The following is a 19,378-nucleotide window of genomic DNA, read 5'->3' as shown; positions in this document are numbered from 1 at the left end:
TTTCCTCCGCCCTCGATGCATGTAAGCTTGAAACTCTTGCGCATCCAACACAGAGAGTGCAATGCAGAACAGGCAGGTGCCTCTCCCATGTACTTTCACCAGGCAGCTGGTTTTGGCAGTCTAGATTTAGCCCCAGGGAGGGAGGGAGACTGAGATATCAGTGGGAATCAGTATAAGGGAAACACCCCAGCCTTATCCCCTCCCCACCTTGCAGCATGATCCTTTTTGCCCTCTCCAAGGTCCAGGGGTCAAGTTCAGAAAGGGTCCTGGGGCAGAGACAGGGGTGCTTGGCCTTCTGCCCTCTCTCCAAGGTTGTAGGATCTCAGAGGTAAGGCTCCAAAAATCCTCTGCATCACCGCAGACTATGTCAGAAAGCCATCAAACTGTGCCATATCTTTTTCTTTTTGTATTTGTAACCCACCTTTGAACCTTAAAAAAAAAAACTGTCAGATGAGCCTGCCTGGTCCTTAAGAATTGTTGGCAAGGCTCTTTTTTGGAGAAAGCTGGGAGTGGAAAGACTGCTTTGATTTGAAGGAGGATTGCTTGCTAAAGTTGCACAGCATCAGGCTTCAAATTGCTGTAGGAGTTGTCTTGTTCCTTTGGACGAAGAGTGGAGTAAATATTATGAAGATGACGATGGTTGTATAGATATGTCTAAATATTTAGTCACTTCCTATTTGATTGGCATATAGTATTTATATTTGTCATGTATCTACGTACTTAATCGTACTGTAACATATCGTGTTCTGGCTATTTTTTTTTTTTTGTAAAAGTATGTAGGAATTGGCAAAATGATCAGCCCTTCTAATCTCACTTCCAAACTGTGGCAAGGCAGATGTGACTTGCGGGGTCACAAGTTGTGATGACCTTTGCTTTTTGTCCTCAGCAGGAAGACCATTTGGCAACTCAGGTTAATGGACGTATCCTTCATGTGCTTCTCTAAAGTCATGTAACTTTTTGCTGTATCTTGGGGCACATAAAAATAGTTGGTAGTTCTGCTGAAAGCACAGTACAACTGTGATTTAATTTTGATTTGATTCTTAGGCTATGCAGGGATAGTGGCTGAGCGAGGCCTGGGGCGGGTGAGGGGGACTATCGCGAAGAAGAGGCACCCTTTGTTGTAAACCTGCGAGGCAGCAGCGGGTTTCTGTACAGGAGGCATTCCTTGTGATTCCTCACCCACGGTGGCGTGCAGGTGCTTTTACTCAGTGGAATCATCCTCCGGGCCCTCTGCTGCGCTTTGTGAGCACATCCACATCTTTTTAAGAATGAGACTGAGCCATTGAAGGGCCAGCATGCTGCACAAAGATACAAAATGACTGCGTGTTTTTGCAATTCTGCTATTCCTCAGCTCCACATTGTGGTTGTGTAATACAGTATGTGGAAAGATAGAGAAAGAAAATCACTGCTACACTGTGTACAAGAGCTGGTCCTGATCTTGCAAAGAATTCGGAAAAGTGGGAGAGCCAGTTAAAGCCTAAGGTAGAGAAGTCCCAAAGTGAAGGATGTGGAAACACATATCTGACTGTCTGAGGCACACCGGGAGATGCATCCTTGCGCCGAGTCCACTGAAATGAATGGGGCCTTCACTGGTTTGTTTTTGCATTCATACACTGCCCCCTACTCCCAAGGGAGTCTCTTCACAGCAGGTCAAACACACCCGACTAGATTAGTGGGGAGAGGTGCCATTTGGGGGTTTGTCTATCAAAATTTATCAGGCCATTCTTATAGTGAGCAATGGGGAACCTTGGTCACTTCCTTGGCCTTATAGCCAACCAATCATAATATAGGGGCATGACGTATTGCACAAGCCCATTCCATCAAAGACTCATATGCTGTTTAAAATGGCATTCAGCTGCCCCCGTTCATGGCTGGCTATTCCTGGAAAGGATCTTGCTATAGTAACTCTAATTCTGACAACTAGGCCTCGTCTTTCTTGGGTTGTCCACTTTGCTGTGAATAAGCAAGACTAGAACTGTTTCTGCAAAGTCACAAGCAGCTCTGATCACCTAAGGACATGAGGATTTATGTACTTCCTTACCTTTTCTGGGATGCGGAAGGCTCTGTTCTGTGTCTCATGAAATAGAGAGACTCCCCCTAGAGTTTTCCTCCTTATAGTTCTAGCAAAAAACAGGGAGTAAAAGCAGTGTGCAGTCTGAAGTGGGAGATACCGGGCTTAATGACCACTTATCCGAGGAATGTGTTCTTGGTACAGATCCTCAGCCCAGAACATGTAAACCAATAATTAGGGATGTGTCTCTAACTATGTTCTTTATCTTTAATCTGGAATTAGACAGCACAGCTCTTCAAACAGAGGATATTTCTAAACAGAAGATGGTCACTGATAGCCGGTACAAGAGGATATGCAGTCACTGTACTTCTGCGTTCCGGCCCTGAGCAAAACCAGTGGAGGCACTGCTAGGCACTCAAAAGATGTGGGACTGGGGCCATAACAAACAAGAAAAAAAGAGGTGAGGAGAGAACAAATGTGTTGATGCTGATATACAACTCTATGTGCATAATTTGAAATCACTGCCACGACTTTTGTAGAAGGCAAACTAATAAACCTTTTGCTTGGTTTCAAGGCAGAACTGCAGCGTTCCAAACAGCTAGCTTAAAACTTACTCTCTTCTGTCCACACTCTTGGTGTTGCAAGCCCAAATCCAGACAGGGGGGACGGAGGGCCTGGGGCCAACAAAGACCGGCATGGAACTTTCAGTGTGTACTGATTGATTACTAACTTAACATGGCAAACCAGCAAGGAAGAGTGTGACAATGTTGACATAATTGTCATAGGCCATAATAATCCATGCTCTTACATGTTTATGAGGGAGAAACCCCCATTCAGGAGAAGGGCCTTTCCTGTAATATTATTTATTTAACTTACATTCCACATTAATTAGTCCAAAGGACTCTCTAAGCAGATTACAAAGAAATAGCACCACATCTGCAGAATCTGCTTCCAACTGAGATCCACCAGGTGTCTTCTCTTTTTACATTTAGGCACCAGTAGCAAAAATTTCTTTTCCGTAATTATTTTGGTGAGTAAGTTGAACTGGTTTTGTTATGGTTATTATATTGGTTTTATCGATGCTACTGCCATGTTACAAAACAAAGTTGCCAGACATTTCTATTCACAAGATTATTTTAAAAAGATTATTTTAAGTGGTTTTATTATTAAGTGAATGTTGATTTTTATTATTTTTATTGTTCTATTTTTCTTGATTTATTATGTATTGCTTTTATCAATTTGTTCCAATTGTTGCTGCTCCGTGTAATGTAAGCCACTCAAAGAGCCGGCTATGGGGTGCAGCATACAAGTGTAACAAGCAAACAAATTAAACATATGGGATAAATTTTGGAGAAAATCCACACTTGCACTTCCTTAGCTCCAAGAAACCCTCATCAATAAGGACTGTAGCACTGGGCTGAGCAACTGGGACATTCCTTTGCTGCTCCGGGACCCTTGATCAGGTGAGGAGGCAGAGAGCTGCTGCACAAGGCAGCTCCTCAAGTTGGTCAAATAATTTATTTCGGTAGTTTGGGGAATTCCTGACCACTTTGGATACCTTCGCTAGAGCAATCAACATTCTTAAGAATGGCAAAGCTCATCTGTGGCAGGGCTGGGGGAGCTGGGAGTTATCTCTCTTGGGACAATCAAAGTTACCTTGGTTTTTTGCTTACCAAGCACAGGTCCCCAGGCGTCTCTCAATGCAGATATTGGAACTATCTTCAGGGTGGGTGAGGCAGGTAAAACTCCAATCCTACACTTACCTGTGAGTGAATCCCACTGAACTTAGTAGTACTTATTTCTGAGTAAACATGTGCAGGATTACACTGTAAGTTCGATGTAAACCTGTACATCTTTCCCCATTCACAGCTGTTACTCAGCTGTTTCTCTGCATAATTTCCTATACCATCTCAACTACTTTTTCCTTCCTCACAGGTCTCAACTGCCATGTCAAGAATGGCCCCCAGACGCTGTTTTCTGCCTGAAGAACAGTAACCAGTGCTGATGCCTGCCGGCCAACTTCTCAAGTGTAGAGTGGTACTCAAAGCAAGCTGAGCTGTTTTAGCTCCTGAGGCAGGAATTCTCATGAGCAGCACTTTCCTGTCCCTGGCAGCAAAGCAACACTCAAATAATGAATATTAAACTAAGCAATGATTAATTTTCGCTTTTTCCTGAGGTTCTGCATCAGACTCTAAACTCACAGTGCATATGCCCTAAAACACCCTTGTCTCCTCAGGGCAAGGAGCAAGAGGGTATTTGATTCAAGGAAGGCAGCAGGAGGAGCAGCACAAGTGGGCGAAAAGTCAGCTCTCCTCTTCCCTCCCAATGAGTGCATCCTGAGGCTTCCCTAGTACTGAGCTCAGTGGGAAGAATCCAGCTTGTGTTAAGGCAGAGGGTGGCCACTGGGGCATCTCTAAAGATCTGGTAAAAGGTAAAGGTAAAGGTTTCCCCTTGACATTAAGTCCAGTCATGCCTGACTCTCGGGGGCGGTGCTCATCTCCGTTTCCTAGCCGAGGGAGCCAGCATTTGTCCGCAGACAGTCTCCGTGGTCGTGTGGCCGGCATGACTACACACCGAGGTGCACAGAACGCTGTTACCTGCCCACCGAAGTGGTACCTTTTTATCTACTTGCATTTGCATGCTTTCGAACAGATGTGCAGATTGAAATTGGCGACCTTTCAATCAACCAGCCCAGCAGCTCAGCAGTTTAAACCATTGCGCCACCTGGAGCACTAGTCAAAAGATCCAGGGCCAGTGTGTAGGTGAGCGAGCCACAATCCTGACTGATAGGTGGCAGAGTTCTGGCGTTGAGGGGCTGCTGTAAGTCTTTTGCCAGCATCGCACACCAGTGAGGAAATATAAACATGAAAATGCCGAAAGACCCCAGTAATAAGAAATGACATAAACAAACTCGCACACACGAGGAAGAACACTGGAAGTATAGCACTTAATTTCTAGATGGGAAAGAAAGGGGGCCTCAGGCCTGCCTTGCAGTTAAGCCCTTTGGCCTGGGCTTCAGGCCCCACGGGGTCCATGCTGTACTCCATGGCTCTGAAAGGCCATAGATGGTCCAAGGCATTGAGTGGTCCTGCAAGCGAGACACGAAGCTCCCTCTGCCTTGCTGAGCCCTGAGCCACATCAAACCCTGGCTGTGGTCCAGCGCCTGTGAGGCCAGAGCCGTGGTTGTGGTTACTTCCCCTGAAGAACAGGGTGCAAAATATTGTCGGTGACTAAACCTTTCACTGCAAATGTCCTAAAGGGGTTTTGTTTGTTTGTTTCAGGTTTTTAAATTATTACTTTTTCTTAAGGAGAAACATATTCTCAACCACAACTGGGTCTAAGTGGAGGAGTTTTTGTCAGGGCAAATTTTAATAGGAGGTTCAAATCTTTTTCAAGCGAAGACTGTGGTCTGCTCTCAGTCCTAGATTACACTGATAAAGTGAATTCAGCACCACTCTAAAGTAGTTTGGCCGGGCCGTCACACTTCATATATCCTATCATATGGCACTGCGGCATTTGCAAGATGCCAGGGCAGTCTAGTGGAAACATGGAGGCCACATAAGACATGCAGCAAATGAGGCACTGGGAAGAATTCTAAGCGATGAACCAGCAGAAAATGGCAGAGGCAGAAGCAAACCCAAATTTATTTCGGTAGTCATGCAGGTGCTATATTTAAGTGAGCTTAAAAGGCAAGGTCGCACCTGCTCAGGGTATGTATGTACTAATGAATCAAGGCTAGTAAACAGTTTTGTTATTCAAGTATATTGGAAATATAGAAGCAAGTTTTAAAGGGTGGAATGGCAGCTGAAGGAATAAGCAAGGAAAGCAATGTTAATCGCATGCTTTACAGCTGATATATACAGTTGCACATCCAGAGAGCCTGCATGAGAGCGACCAGACCCAGAGCTCCACATTATAAAGCAGCAGCACCGTTCTTTTTAAGAGAGTCAAGGGGTTTCTGAATACCCAGATCAATAACGGTGAGCAAACCTCCCAGGCGACCAACTTGCCCACATCTGCCAGTTGTCCCAGTGGGCTTCTTCTGCGATACACTCGGCCAGTTACAGCCAATGTTAGGCTAACAGGAATCTGCTAATACAGCAGAACATTCTCCCTCTCTCCCCTCGTTGCTGTTGCTGCTGCTGGTCTTATGTGCTGACCAGTTGCCTCCAACATATGGCAGCCCCAAGACTGAAAGCCCTCCAAAACACCCTGTCCATGACAGCCCCACTCAGCACGAAGTCCAAGGCTGTGGCTTCCTTTAGTGGGTCAAGCCATCTCATATCTGGCCTTGCTTGTCTTCTTCCACCGTTGACTTTCCCTAGTATGATTGTCTCATCCCTGCACTGTCTGAGAATTAGCTCGAGAGGGTTTCCTAGACTTCCTGCACAAATTCTCAGGGCAAACTGGGAGAGACAAAACTCCCTCCTCCGCAGTCCCACTTTTTCTATCAGCAGAATAACACAACTGAATTCAGCCTGATAGTCGCATAGGCTGAGTGGGCAGCCTGCCACATGCCTTCTGTGCACTGGATCTATGCTCCTGCAATGGAGTGGACAGACGTCAGCTTTGTGGGAGTTCCTGGAACTTCTGAGATCGACCACCCGGAGCTTGGTGCAAACAAATACATTTAAAATCGAAAAGTTCTGAGTTTCTTTCATGATTGCTTTCATTTTAGCAACTTGGTGGAACTCACAGTCTTTCAGCATAAAAATCTACCATTGGTTCTGCCAAGCTTTCTTCATGTGTGCAGTAGAATTTTGGGATGGAAGGAAGTAATTTGGTCCTGTTACTGTTAAATCATTAGAAGCTGGAAATCTCTGCTAGTCTATCGCTAGTCACTGAGAGATCTTTCTGCCAACCACTGGCTTAAAAAATACCCTGGAATACTCCACAGTGCACAAAGATTGTATGGGGGAGAGAGGCAGGCTGGACCCTAATCCCTCCCTCTTTCCACAAGCCTATTCAGTTTTGCTATTGCAGAATGTCTTGATTTTATCTTATTTTCTTTTCCACATGGAAGAGTCTTGTTTTGGAAATATATTTGTACAACTATACATTTGGGGAAAAACATTTTTGAGACGGAGACTTATGTTAAAGATGTTGCTTGTTTCTTTTCAATTAATGTTTGCCTTGTCCCTTGCTTTATTTCCCTTCTTTTCAATTTATTAAACCATGAATTACTTTTGGTGCCACCTAGTGACTTTCTGAGGTTTATTTCTTCAACCCCTGATAGCATAAAATCCACATGAAGAGAATGACAGGTAAATCAGACTCCTTTCCAGACATTAATATTTAGAAAATATTTAGATAGTGACTTATTCCAAATCATTCAGTTGAACTTACTCTACCTACCCTGTCAGTAAGGGCAATTCTGCATCTATTCAGTTCTTCTAACAGCCACAACTCTATGCATTCTGCTTTAAACTGAAGTATATAAGTGGAAGTCTTGTGTGATTTTATCTTTTGCTGGACAACATAATTTCAGGCTTCATAAGTGGGACTGAATGAAATACATTTCAGGCATACAAAACCTGGCTATCAGGGAAAATCCTAACCTATAACATTCCCCTAGACTAGGTAGTTAGGATGTATAAGGCAGACTTTATCCAAAGGAGGCATTCAAAGGATAAAATCCAATGTAGCTCCTTCTTTGAGTAGGCCCACTGAAATGAACAGAACTTAATTCACAGTCATTTCAATGTACCTACTCTAAGTACGATTCACAATGGATTTTACCCAAACATTCACGTTCTCAACTGCCTTGAATGGTACAACAAGCAACAAATACCTCATACTTCTGTTCATCTGTTCTAGCTCTTATTAGCAATGAATAAGAAAATAAACCCTTAATCTCTGAAAGTTCGTGGTATTCAGTATATTTTGGGTTTCTTAAGAAATTCCCCTATTCCAATGCTATTGATAATAGTGATTTAGCAGTAAGTCATTTCCTGTCGGTTAAGGAGCAGATGGCTAACGGACCTTTCGTCTCTTCCAGCTCATTGTTAAATGCCAAGATATGTTCTCTTTTTCTGGCTCTTCTGCCCCAGTTAGCACAACCACACACCAAGCCAGTTAAGAGAACCACATCCGCAGGCGATGAACATCTACCAAGTTCGTACTTGCTGAAATTCTGTCTTCTCACAAAGGTCCTAAAAATTCTCCTTCAAAGATTCCTGTCTCCTCCCCAAACTGAACTATAGTTCCCATAAGTATTGTGATTTGTTTTAGCTACAATTTGTTTACAAGATTTGACCCTGGTCTTTTTAGCTAACCATAATAATAATAATTTTATTTATTTTTATTCTATTTATTCAACTTACATTCCACTATAAACTAGTCCAAGGACTCTCTAAGCAGATTACAACGTTTCACATAATATATGATAAAATAGATAAAGTGCAGCTGGGGGGATCAAATATCAATAAATTAAAATATATAATTAGTGTTACAGGGACAAAATTTAGGTTCCCCTCTTCTCTTTTCCAACGCTCAAGGAGTTCAAAAGCACTGACTCTGAGAGCCAATGTGGCATAGTGCTTAAGGAGGCGGTCTGGGACTCAGGTGACCTGGGTTCTAGTCCCCGCTCAGCCATGGAGCCAACTGGAAGACTTTGGGCCAATCACAGGCTCTCAGCCCAACCAACCTCACTGGGTCATTGCTGTGGGGATAAGACTGAGAGCAGCAGGAGGAGAAGAATTTAAGCCACTTTGAGCTCTTTAAAAAAGAGGAAAAGGTGGGATATAAATTTAATTAATTAATTAATTCCCTTTGGTGTCTGAACTCCGCAAACTATGGGTTACTTTAAACCACAGTCTAGCACAGAAGTTAGAAATTTTTAGTCCGCCTAATGTTCTGGCCTGCAGTTTCCATAATCTGCCTCTATTGGCTACACTGGCTGAGGCTGAGGAACTTCTCAGGCAGCAAAGAAACTGAAGGCTCTCCCTGCCCCACAATAAGTACGGTGAGAACATGCAGGGTTGCATAACAACCAGCTGAGTATGCAAGTATCCTATATATGTGTGTGTGTGTTTTGATAACTGGAATGTTTTCACTGTATGGCTTACTGTTTAGTTGTGTAGATAATGCAGTGTGCATCTTGCTTTGGATACAACGTAAGTAATAATACAAAGACAAGGTTTCAAAGAGTGCTACCACATTTCCTGGAACCTCTCAGGTGTCCAAAATAAACCTTCAAGAAGAACAGTTTCAGAAAATACCAAAAAAATCTTGTCTAGACATTATCTGAGATGCACTATTTCATTAATTTAAATTCCTGCATTTCCCTTCCCTTCCCTTCCCTTCCCTTCCCTTCCCTTCCCTTCCCTTCCCTTCGTAGTGAGCATGCTGTCATTAAAAACATTTTTTCACTTTAGAATCTTGAGATTAGACCCTGCTCTCATTAAGTGAGAACAGTCTTAAGAATGTCAATTTTGTCCTGGCCATGCAGACTTTTTCTCCTTCCCTGCACCCCAAATGGACACACACCCATCAAGGGCTAAATTCCATCCCTCTCTTCCATCCATCATGTATACATGGCCTAAATCCAGGCTCTGTGAGAGATAAACATGCCCTCCGAGACAGCACCTGACCTGGTGTTAAAATAAAGGAACAACTGGCGGAGTGGAAGGGGTGGAAGCAAGCACATACTTGGATGATGGTTTCATTAGAGCTTGACGAAAGCCATGCCGTACCTTTGTGGCCAGCCGACACTCCATCACTCTAATATTGAAATGAGAAGTTGCTGCCTTGTTCATCGTGACACAACTGTTTGCAATAACAAACACGGCTCCCTCTGGAAGCCTCACATCAGTTGCCTTCAAAGGATTGAACTCTATCAGCTTGGCCTAGGGCGAGAAACATGAACAGTCCAGTGGAATTTAAGATCAATACATGAAGTATTTCAGATCAATATCACATGCAATTTACTAGTGCATTTTCCCTCTAACTTTTGAGGGGAGACCCAGTTAATCAAAAGGGAAATTCACAAGAAGGTGTAAGAAAAGCCTATGTAAGCTTTCAACAACCAGGTTATTCACCAGATCTGAATCCCTTTCCATTTGGACATGTATTCCAAGAATCACCTCTCCAGGGGATCAAGGCTTTGTGACAAATCTGCAAATCCAGTTGAGCACACATGTCAGAGGGTTGAGCTTCATACACATTAAATCTGTAGTGCGTAGCTGAGCCCTGCCCTGCCTTTTACTCTGTGGCAAGTGTATACAGGCCCAATGTGGATCAGAATCCCTGCACCTCAGGAAAGGATGATTAAACCTCTGCCCCAGATGCTATTTGCCTCCCCAAAGCCCCTCTAACTGAGAGAAAGCAAGAGAACGAGAGCGAGAGAGCACTCCCATTGGTGCATGTGCGAAATACTAAGAAGCAATCAGCTGTGAAGGGAAGGTTTAATCCCCCCCTGCTGGTATGTGTGGTGGTCCTGATCCAAATCAGCATCATGTGCACTGACTCCAGGGCGTAGCTACATTACACATGAATGCAATACCTGCTTCACCCTTAAGACAGGTGTGGTCACATTGTGCATCTGACCCACAGGCAGTTTCCCCTTGCTCCTGGCAGATGCGCCAAGGTTTAATCAAGGTACAGTAAACCATCTGGCTGCAGAAAGGAACAGGAATATTGTATTAACTTGCAAGGAATAAAGATTCCACACAGGTTCAGAATTGGTAACATACCACTGCCCCTGGGCATGTATGTAGTCCCGTCTCACATATGTCTGAAACCCAGCCATTCACCATCATTCACCTTCAGCCAAAGCATTCCTGTAAAGTATCTCTTATTCCATACCAAAACATCTGCTCAGTTTATGCTCAAGCAGTACATACAGTTCCTTTTTCTGCCAGAAAGCAGATGGACTGGTCCATGCCTCCGCCTTCTGTGCCAATGTAGCATTCACTTCTGCTGCAAAGTTCAGCCAACTCCACCTAAGGAGACACAGAATTCAGTGCTCAAAGGCCACGGGATGGTCACTCAGACATTCTTTGCCATTAACTAATGACAGGGGTGTTGATATGTCTCTGAGATCATTACAGTTTCCCACACATTCCATACCAGTTAACTAAGCTTTTGATATCATGCTGCTCCATCTCTTTGGTGGTATCAGCCAGCCTAAATGCAGGAATTGTTTTCTCCCAGTTTTCACTCTGATGTATGCCAGGAGCTTTCTGCCTCTAGCCAGCTCATGAAGAGGGAATGATTTTCAGAAGCGTCTGCACTTGAAAGGGAGTCCTTTTCTGCTTCTTTTCACTGGTTTCTGGGCTGGGGCAATGGGTGGTCATACCCGGGCCCAGACTACCTTTAGGCAGAGTGAGGCAGATGCTGGGTGGGGGTGGCGGGGGCAGAAATCGCAGCCTTTGTGTGTTCCTCATTCACCTCTGTTGGAGAACAGAAGGGCATTTGCCACACAACCTGTCCGGGGGCCCTCACACAATGCAGGTCTTCATTCCACTGCCAGTACTAAAGTAAGTTGCAACTGCTAGTCTGCTCAACTTCTGCATCTCAGGGAACAGGATGCTGTAGGTCAGCTTTGGCTGAACGTGCATCTAGACCAGCGGTGGGCATTCTCCAGCTTAGGGCACTTGAGATAATGTATATGGAATGTTTTATCAGAAAAAGCACTGTATCAAGAGCCATGTGGCATAGTGGTTAGAATGCTGGGCTGGGACTTGGGAGATCTGGATTCTAGTCTGCATTTGGCCACTGAAGCTCACTAGCTGACCCTCAGCCTGACCCACTTCACAGGGCTGTTGTGAGGATAAATGGGAGAGGAGCCACCTGAGTGGGATGGTGTGAACTGGTGTCCTCCAACAGCATGGGGATGGACCCAGTGACCTTCATGGTCCCTTCCAACTCTACTATTCTATGATTCTTAGGTAAGTTGCCTTGGGTTCCTTACAGAAAAAGTAGAAATACAAGCCTTGCCCAACTTAATGCCTTCCAGATGTGTTGGACTACAAATCCCAACATGTTCCCAGACATTGCCGTGCCCAACAGTGAGAGTGGGTAAGAAAATGCAGAAATAAAGACAGGCTGTAACTGAGGTGCAATGCATGTGCTGCTTATCCCTGAACAGGAACCTAGGAAACCTTAACCTTGTCCAGTTAACTCATTTTTTCTACTTTGAAATGCAGAAAGGTGTGTCTTTGCACAGTGCTTCTACTGTCCTGCATATAGAAGGGTCACTCCGATCACCTGCTACCTCTTCCTTTTAACTGGAGAGGCTGAGAGGTCACCATGGGACACTCTGCACTGAAGAATATACTCTGTCACCGTTACCCTAACCCTCTCCTTCCACGCCCTCAGGCATGACATGGCTTGTTGCTTGACTGCTCACCATATAAACAGATCTCAGGGGAGGGCAGAGACTGGAGGAGTGACAGCTGATGTTTGAAAGGTTCTGATGGCTGCCTAAAGTCGCAATTCTCCCTGTTGCAAAGGAAAGAGGCATTTGCTGGGCCCTATGGAAAGTCAAAGAGTGCTGGCTCCCCAGAGTGCCTTATGGTTTTCCAGGGGTGCCTTCTCCCACACCAGCAAAGGATGTAAAGCAGAAAGATCTGCAGAAATCTGAGACGTGATTATGTAAGGTAGCCACCAAAGCGACAAGCTAAGGTGACACCAACCTTGCAACTCCCTGTCTCTTTCCTCCTGTCTCTGGTTCTTCTATGTACTTCACTTATCTCCTGTCACACAAAATCATAAAACAAGAGATTTCAATTTACTCAGGGGCTGTGGGAGTTCCTCTGATGTCCCATTTGTGTCTCTGGAATGATGGAAGGCAAAAGGAGAAGGGGACGGCAGAGGTTGAGCTGGCAGGACGGGGTCACTGGGGAGGTGGGCAGACTCCGGGGGATGGTGGAGGAAAGGAGACCTGGAAGGGAGTTGTCCATGGGGTCGTGAAGAGTCGGACATGCCTTTGCAACTAAACAACAATAGTCCTCCCTTCTGATGTCCAAGCCTACAGCAGTCAGAACAGCTGAACCGTGCAATGAGGGAAAAGTTCGTTTTCCACATTCTGACGACCTCATGCAGTCTCGGGCTTATAACTAAAGTGCACTTGGTGCTTTAAGTCAAACACTTTCCTGGAACAGTTTGGTCTAGAAGGCTTTTGCCTTGCTGTTTAAAAGAGTTTAACAGAGATAAAAACATCCATCAAGGGAATTTATAGACAGAGCAATCCATAAATGGTTTGTCAGGATGAGTGACAGAAAGGACTTAGGCTTTCTAGGCACTGCAAGTGCCACGGGAACAAAAAAGGAAGAGGTTTTGGAGAAGGAGGCAGGAAAGGCTGCAACAGAGTGATACATTTTCAGACACCTTCCTTCCAGGAGGGGCATAGCACCACGGGGACTTAGGCTAGATAACCACCAAAGAAATGACATTAACCAGAGTATGGCTGAGAGATAAAGCCAGTAACTCATTGTATTTGGAGAGGAATGTGGCACGCCTGCCCACTTGTTCAGTTTCCATAGAGGCACTGAAAACAGACAAAGCTGTAAAATGTGAGCTTAGAACTCCCTAATCAGGCTGAATGGCTTGCAAATGCAGTGAAAACCGATCGAGTTGAGTCACAGTGCTCCTTAAGCCATGCAAAGTCCCTCATAAACTCTGGATGAGAAGATAGAACTGTCAAAAAGGGATTAACAAAGTTGAAAATGTGTGCAGAGTCTCATGCGAATAAACCCTTTTAGCAGACTTCCATGTGGAACTGGAGGCCCATTACTGGTGGTCCAGATTAAACAGATGTTTTTAACACAAAGACAAAAGGTGACTATACTTCCTTGGATGCTCTCAGGGGTAAACTGAAAATGCTAATGGCAAATTACGAGGTTCTCATCCCTTTTTGATAACTGGAGTGAGCTGGCACATCATCACATGAGCTCTAGTCCATAGGTGTATTTTTAATGTCCTGCCCAGAGAACCTTGGTTGTTGGGTGGTATGGAAATTAATTATAGTCATCCCCACATGCACACACATGTTATTAAAATAAAAAATATAAACTGATTAGATATTTAATAGACTTTAAGGCTCTTTCAGAATTGTGGGTCCCCCCCTTCTCTTCACTGGTGCACTGACTCAATAGAAGTTCCTTCTAAGTGTAGTATTTGGCTGCACAATATACACCATGCTTAACACATAAATACTCATCAGCTGGTAAAACACTAGGTTGCTTTGTATGCAAATAGTTCTGAGCTGACAGCTGGGATTGACAAAATAAGTATTGATGTTTTGTTGTGTGTTCTGAAAGGGGCAAAACCCTGTTTTCCTTCTACCAATACAATTGCTTAGCTTGCTGGGGTCAGGCCAGGTGGGGAAAGAATCGCTATTTCCCAGAAGTTCAATTCAATAGTCAAGATTGCTGGGAAACCACTGCTCCCCACAGAAGAACATTTACTGGGCGACCGCAACTGGAATGTGCTCAGGAAGTCAGAAGAACTGCGTCATCCCTGTGTGAAATCATCTGGAAGAGCCTTCTAAAAATCAAACTGCTAAAGAGCTGGATGCTAGCTTCTCAGAAGCCTCACCAGGGCTTTCAAAGTACTTTCTGCTATGGGGTGGCTAGTAATCACAGAAGAGTAAACTATCACTATTAAACCAGAATTTAACCTCAGAGTATTAATCTCCAGCAGAACCAGTGAGATTTGATATACTTTCTTTTATCATGGCAAGCGATGTCTGTACGTGCTCTTGTTGTTGTGGACGATGCTTCTGTAACACCACTTCTTCCAGGTTCCATACAGGGCCTGTGACTGGAAGTAATTCACCATGGCACCACCACAGTTTTAAAACTACCACATGGGAAGGATGCATAATGCCAGAAGACCCCAGAAAATCCACCGAAGATCTAACATGTATTAGATGTTGCGGTAAAGCATCAGGCTCTCCTGTTAGCTGCTGCTGCTGTTTCTTCCTTCCTATGAACCGCTTTCATCACAGCCAGTCTGCTTTTTGGTTCACACCTCTCACCACACTGGGCCGTCTAGATGTGTCGCTCAACCATGCCTGTTGGCTGCTTCGGCAAGCTTAACAGATACTCCCAAAAGATTAACTGCCTTGGAAAGGACTATAAACACCAAGTTATTTTTTCAAATAAAAGATTTCATTATTTTTATACAAACAAATAGCACAAATGCTCCTAAAGCAACTCATTTTGTTTGTTTGTGTGTTGCTTTTCTCTATCATTCGCCAGCCATACATGGCTCCCAGAACAGGAATTCTGAACTTTGCTCCTTCGAAGACTGTCCAGAGAGGTGGCCATGCTGATTTGAAAGGAACGCAGGACTTCCAGGCTCTTGTCCTCATTTGGCCATGAAGCTTACTGAGTGTCTTTGGGCCAGTGACTGCATCTCAGTCTAGCCTACCTCCCAGGGTTGTTGTGAAGATGAAATAAGGCGGAGGAGGATTATATAAACCACCTTGGATACTTTGTAGGAAAAATGTGGGTTATAACTATACTAAACAAACATTTATTCTGCATATTCTTGCAAACACTCCTTTCTTGCGGATAGGCAGTATCCAAGAAAGCTTAGGCCAGAATAAATTCGTGAATCATTAAGGTGTCCTAAACTCTTTGTGTTTTTTTTCTGCTGAGAATAGGCTGACCTGCATAGATACAAAGTTCAGCCCACTGCCATGAACAAGACCACTTAAGCCCCCATTTTTCTAAAATTGTCCGTCTCAAGCTCATTAAAGGTTAGTCCTCATATTTGAGGGTACATGACGTACAGCACATGATATAGCTAGACCAGTTTTATAAACTGCTTGGACAGGAAACCACCTGGTAACCAAGTGTCAGTGATGCTGAGTTGCAAGGTTAACATGTGTTAAACCAATCAACTAATAATAAAAAATTATTATCAAGACAAGCTGGGCTGTAGAAGCAGTACTCAAATTAGCAAGCAGAGGACAGTTGGATCTCACACCTATTACCTTGCTGTGAGGTGCCCCCCTTATCCACTATAATTGTTGGAAACTGCCCAGAGAGCTCTGGCTATGGACAGTATAAAAATATAATAACAATAACAATAAATCCTTGTTTATTTTACTTTACCCCCCTTTTTGCAAGGAATCCAAGCTAACTTGCATAGTACTCTTACTCTCCACTTTATCTTCACAATAATCCTGTGAGGTAGGTAAGGCTGAAGGTCAATGACTGGTTCAAAGTGCGTTCGTAAACTCTGAGAGAACTATAACCCAGATCTCCCAAAACCCGCACACTCTGACAACTACACCACACAGGCATTTAGAAGGTTATGAGGGGGGCATGATTTGGCTGAAATGGGGACAGAGGCTTGTGTGTTTCATTTAGGGGATTCCCTGCCTCTCCCCCCATAATCCAAGAACTATTATAGGGAGGTCAACACTGTGATTTTCAGAACTCCACTAACCTCTCTTGCAAATCTAATCCGGCTGTTCGTATCAGTTGGCAACTATTAATACCAGATTGGCAGTATATGATCCAAGGATGTTTATCATTGGTGGGTTATACAAGAGACTGTGTTTAGCTTTTTTATGTTTATGCAATGAAATAACATTTAATCAGAAAATACCTAATTAGATGAACGAAGAAAGACATTATCAAGAACAGCACCACAGCCTGCAGGAATACCTACTGCGATGCATTAACACTAAAGTACACACAACGTTCTGTCTTGGCCACTTAAAAAGCAAAACAAAGCAAAACTGTGGCGTAGGAGATCTTGTAGATAATGCTGCTTTAAGCCAGCTGAAGTAGGCACACAACCCCTCTGACGATTGTAACCTTTACCCTTATAAGTTTGGTACAGAAGTTGGACAAAGATTCAAGTCCCATGTCTGTCTGTTCCTCTTGACTCACTTTTTCTCCAATTTTGTACTTTGAGGGCCACTTTCACAGCCAACCACTCTCACGGAGGTCATTTCCCTGCAGCACAATGCTATGCAACTGCGATGTGTGTGAAGACCAAGATCATGTGCACACTGGCTGATGCAGGAGAGACCTTTCTCAGTGCAACCACCACCTTCCTTCCCAAAAAACTGCTCATCGGGCAGAGGTGAAGCCTGAAGCTTTCTCCTTGTCGTGCTTGCTTTGCGTTTCTGACATGTACACACTTTGAATAAGCAAGGCCTCCACGTGCATATTTATTTATTTCTCATTCAGGGTGTGGAGAAAGTGCAGTTTCTTCCTCTCTCATAATAGTGGAACCCTGGGTCGTTCCATGAAACTGTCTGGTGGAATACTCAGGACAGACAAAAGGAATGACTTCACACAGCACATCATTAAACTGTGGCATTTGCTTCCCCAAAATGCAGACCACCAATCTGGATGCTTTTAAAATTTCTGAAGAAACCTATCAGTGGCCACTAGTTCTCATGGCTATGTGCTACTCCAATACAGAGGATGCCCGAATATATAGACCACTGATGCAGCATGGCTCTTCTTATTTAAGGTGGTAGAACCCTGAATGGCAGGCAGAGAGCCAAGCAGCACAATGATATAAGCATGGGGAACTTGTACAAGGGCAGCGTGAACAGGGACTGTTGTATGTTGCTCACTGCATATGTAAAATTTTCAAGGTGGAGAATTGCACAAACAGACAATGGCAATTGAGCAGTGATTGTATATTGGTATGTCCAAAGTAGAACTTTGTTGACTAGCAAGAAATGTGACCTTCAATCGCCTAATGCAGTAGAATTTTATACTGAACATTTGGATATCCTAGTATGGACTAAACCCCAATTCTAAGGCAATCAAGAGCAGTAAAAATTTTCTCAGGACAACTTAAACTATATTGCACATGTTATTTTAATTATACAGTCATTTCAAACATGCTGTTTGTATTCCAGATAGTTATAATCAAAAATGAAAGAAAGAAAATGAAAAAAAAATGAATGTGAACAATTTTTCAAAGGATAAAAAGAACAGACTTTCAGTAGAATTATGAAATGTAGAGAAAGTAGAAAGTCATAAGAAAAAAATCCAAAATCTATATTACTATGATAATGGTAATATAGGGCACTTGAAAGATCAGAGAAAAACATCCAAATTTTTGAGATTTTCAGACTTTTTCATCAGGCAAGATGTTACAAAAGTAGAGGGAGCAATCCTAGTCATAATTAAACATGAAAAGTCCGACAATTCTCAGCATGTCCCAGGCAGCATGATTGATTGGGGTATTCTGAGAATTGTCAAGAGTGCAACGGAGGTCCTGTTGGTTGGTGGTTCGGGCTTCAGAGAGGGTGAACTGAACCCTCCGTGAAAGAAATTAGGAGGGTGGGTACTCGGAGGAGGGCTTTCTCTGCGGTGGCGCCCAATGTATGGAACACGCTCCCCAGAAAGGTCCGCCTGGCGCCATCATTATTTGTTTTTCGGTGCCAGGTGAAGACCCTTTTATTCAAGCGGCATTTTAACTGTTAATATTATTGGATTTTATCTGGCCAGGGCGGCTTATTTTATACTGTATTTTTGTATTTTTTAATTTAATATTTATATTTTTGATTTATATTACAATTATTTTAGCTTAGTGTTGTAAGCCGCCCCGAGGCTTCGGCGAATGGGGCGGCATAAAAATGTTTTAATAAATAAATAAATAGGATTGCACCATTAACTTCCCGGTCCCTTCCTGAGCCTTCAGAACCATTCTGCATCTCAAATGTGGGCTTACACGCAGACACCACAACTTCAGGTCCTCCCCCGCCCCCCATAACATTCTGCTCAATGAAGAGATCTGGAGAGCTCAAAAGCTTGCACTTTTTGTCAACCTTTGGCTGGCTTAATACAGCCATTTGGCAAAATGCACAAGTTTCTGGTTTCCTTTCTGTTTAAGGGCTTAAGCATTTCTGAAGGGAGTTCCTATACTTAGCACGATTGGAACAGTGCATTGAAGATTTTAAACTCCTTGCTAGTCAACATCCCGGTAACTCTTTCATCATGCGGCAACTGGTGCCTTAACGAAAAAACAGAAAGTCGAGCAGAAACGCTAGGAGCCCATCACTCAAAGCAGTGTTGCTTAATGCCTGCTCGCTAACCCTTTGTCCAACCCGTTACCAAACGTTAGCAAAATGCCAGTTATTCTAACAGTTGGGGATAGGAAGGAGGAAGGGCCTGAAATTTTGCAGGCACATCAACTTGGGCAGCTACTGAAGGCCCAGACCCCCTCGCAGTGCCACTGCTAACACCTGCCTGGCTCTTCTGTCATCAGCACTCTTATCGGCCTAGGACTGAGCAGCTGCAGTTTCAAGGCCACTGTTAAGACGTCCGTAATATCCTTGAAGCACCACTTTTTATTACAGTTATACAGTTCAATTGCAACCTTTCAGAATACAGATCCTACCAAGGAAGTTTACAAGGAAGGTGAAAATAACAAAACTGC

The 19,378-nt window shown here is 43.8% G+C and overlaps 1 protein-coding gene across 1 annotated transcript in view; it reads right to left on the bottom strand.

Moving 5' to 3' along the window:
* The window catches only part of GALK2 (galactokinase 2), a 66,497-nt gene that overhangs the window by 26,282 nt on the left and 20,837 nt on the right, over positions 1 to 19,378 (bottom strand). The window contains exons 6-7 of the mRNA XM_044438590.1: positions 10,855 to 10,953; positions 9,706 to 9,858 (exon numbers count right to left, since the gene is read on the bottom strand). Of these exons, the coding sequence (XP_044294525.1) occupies positions 9,706 to 9,858; positions 10,855 to 10,953 (252 nt within the window). The remainder of the gene's footprint in view (positions 1 to 9,705; positions 9,859 to 10,854; positions 10,954 to 19,378) is intronic.

The sequence above is a fragment of the Varanus komodoensis genome, unplaced genomic scaffold (genome assembly GCF_004798865.1).
Source record: "Varanus komodoensis strain SLA01 unplaced genomic scaffold, ASM479886v1 scaffold33, whole genome shotgun sequence".
In the NCBI taxonomy this organism is placed as follows: Eukaryota; Metazoa; Chordata; class Lepidosauria; order Squamata; family Varanidae; genus Varanus; species Varanus komodoensis.
This window is presented reverse-complemented; position numbering and strand designations above follow the sequence as displayed.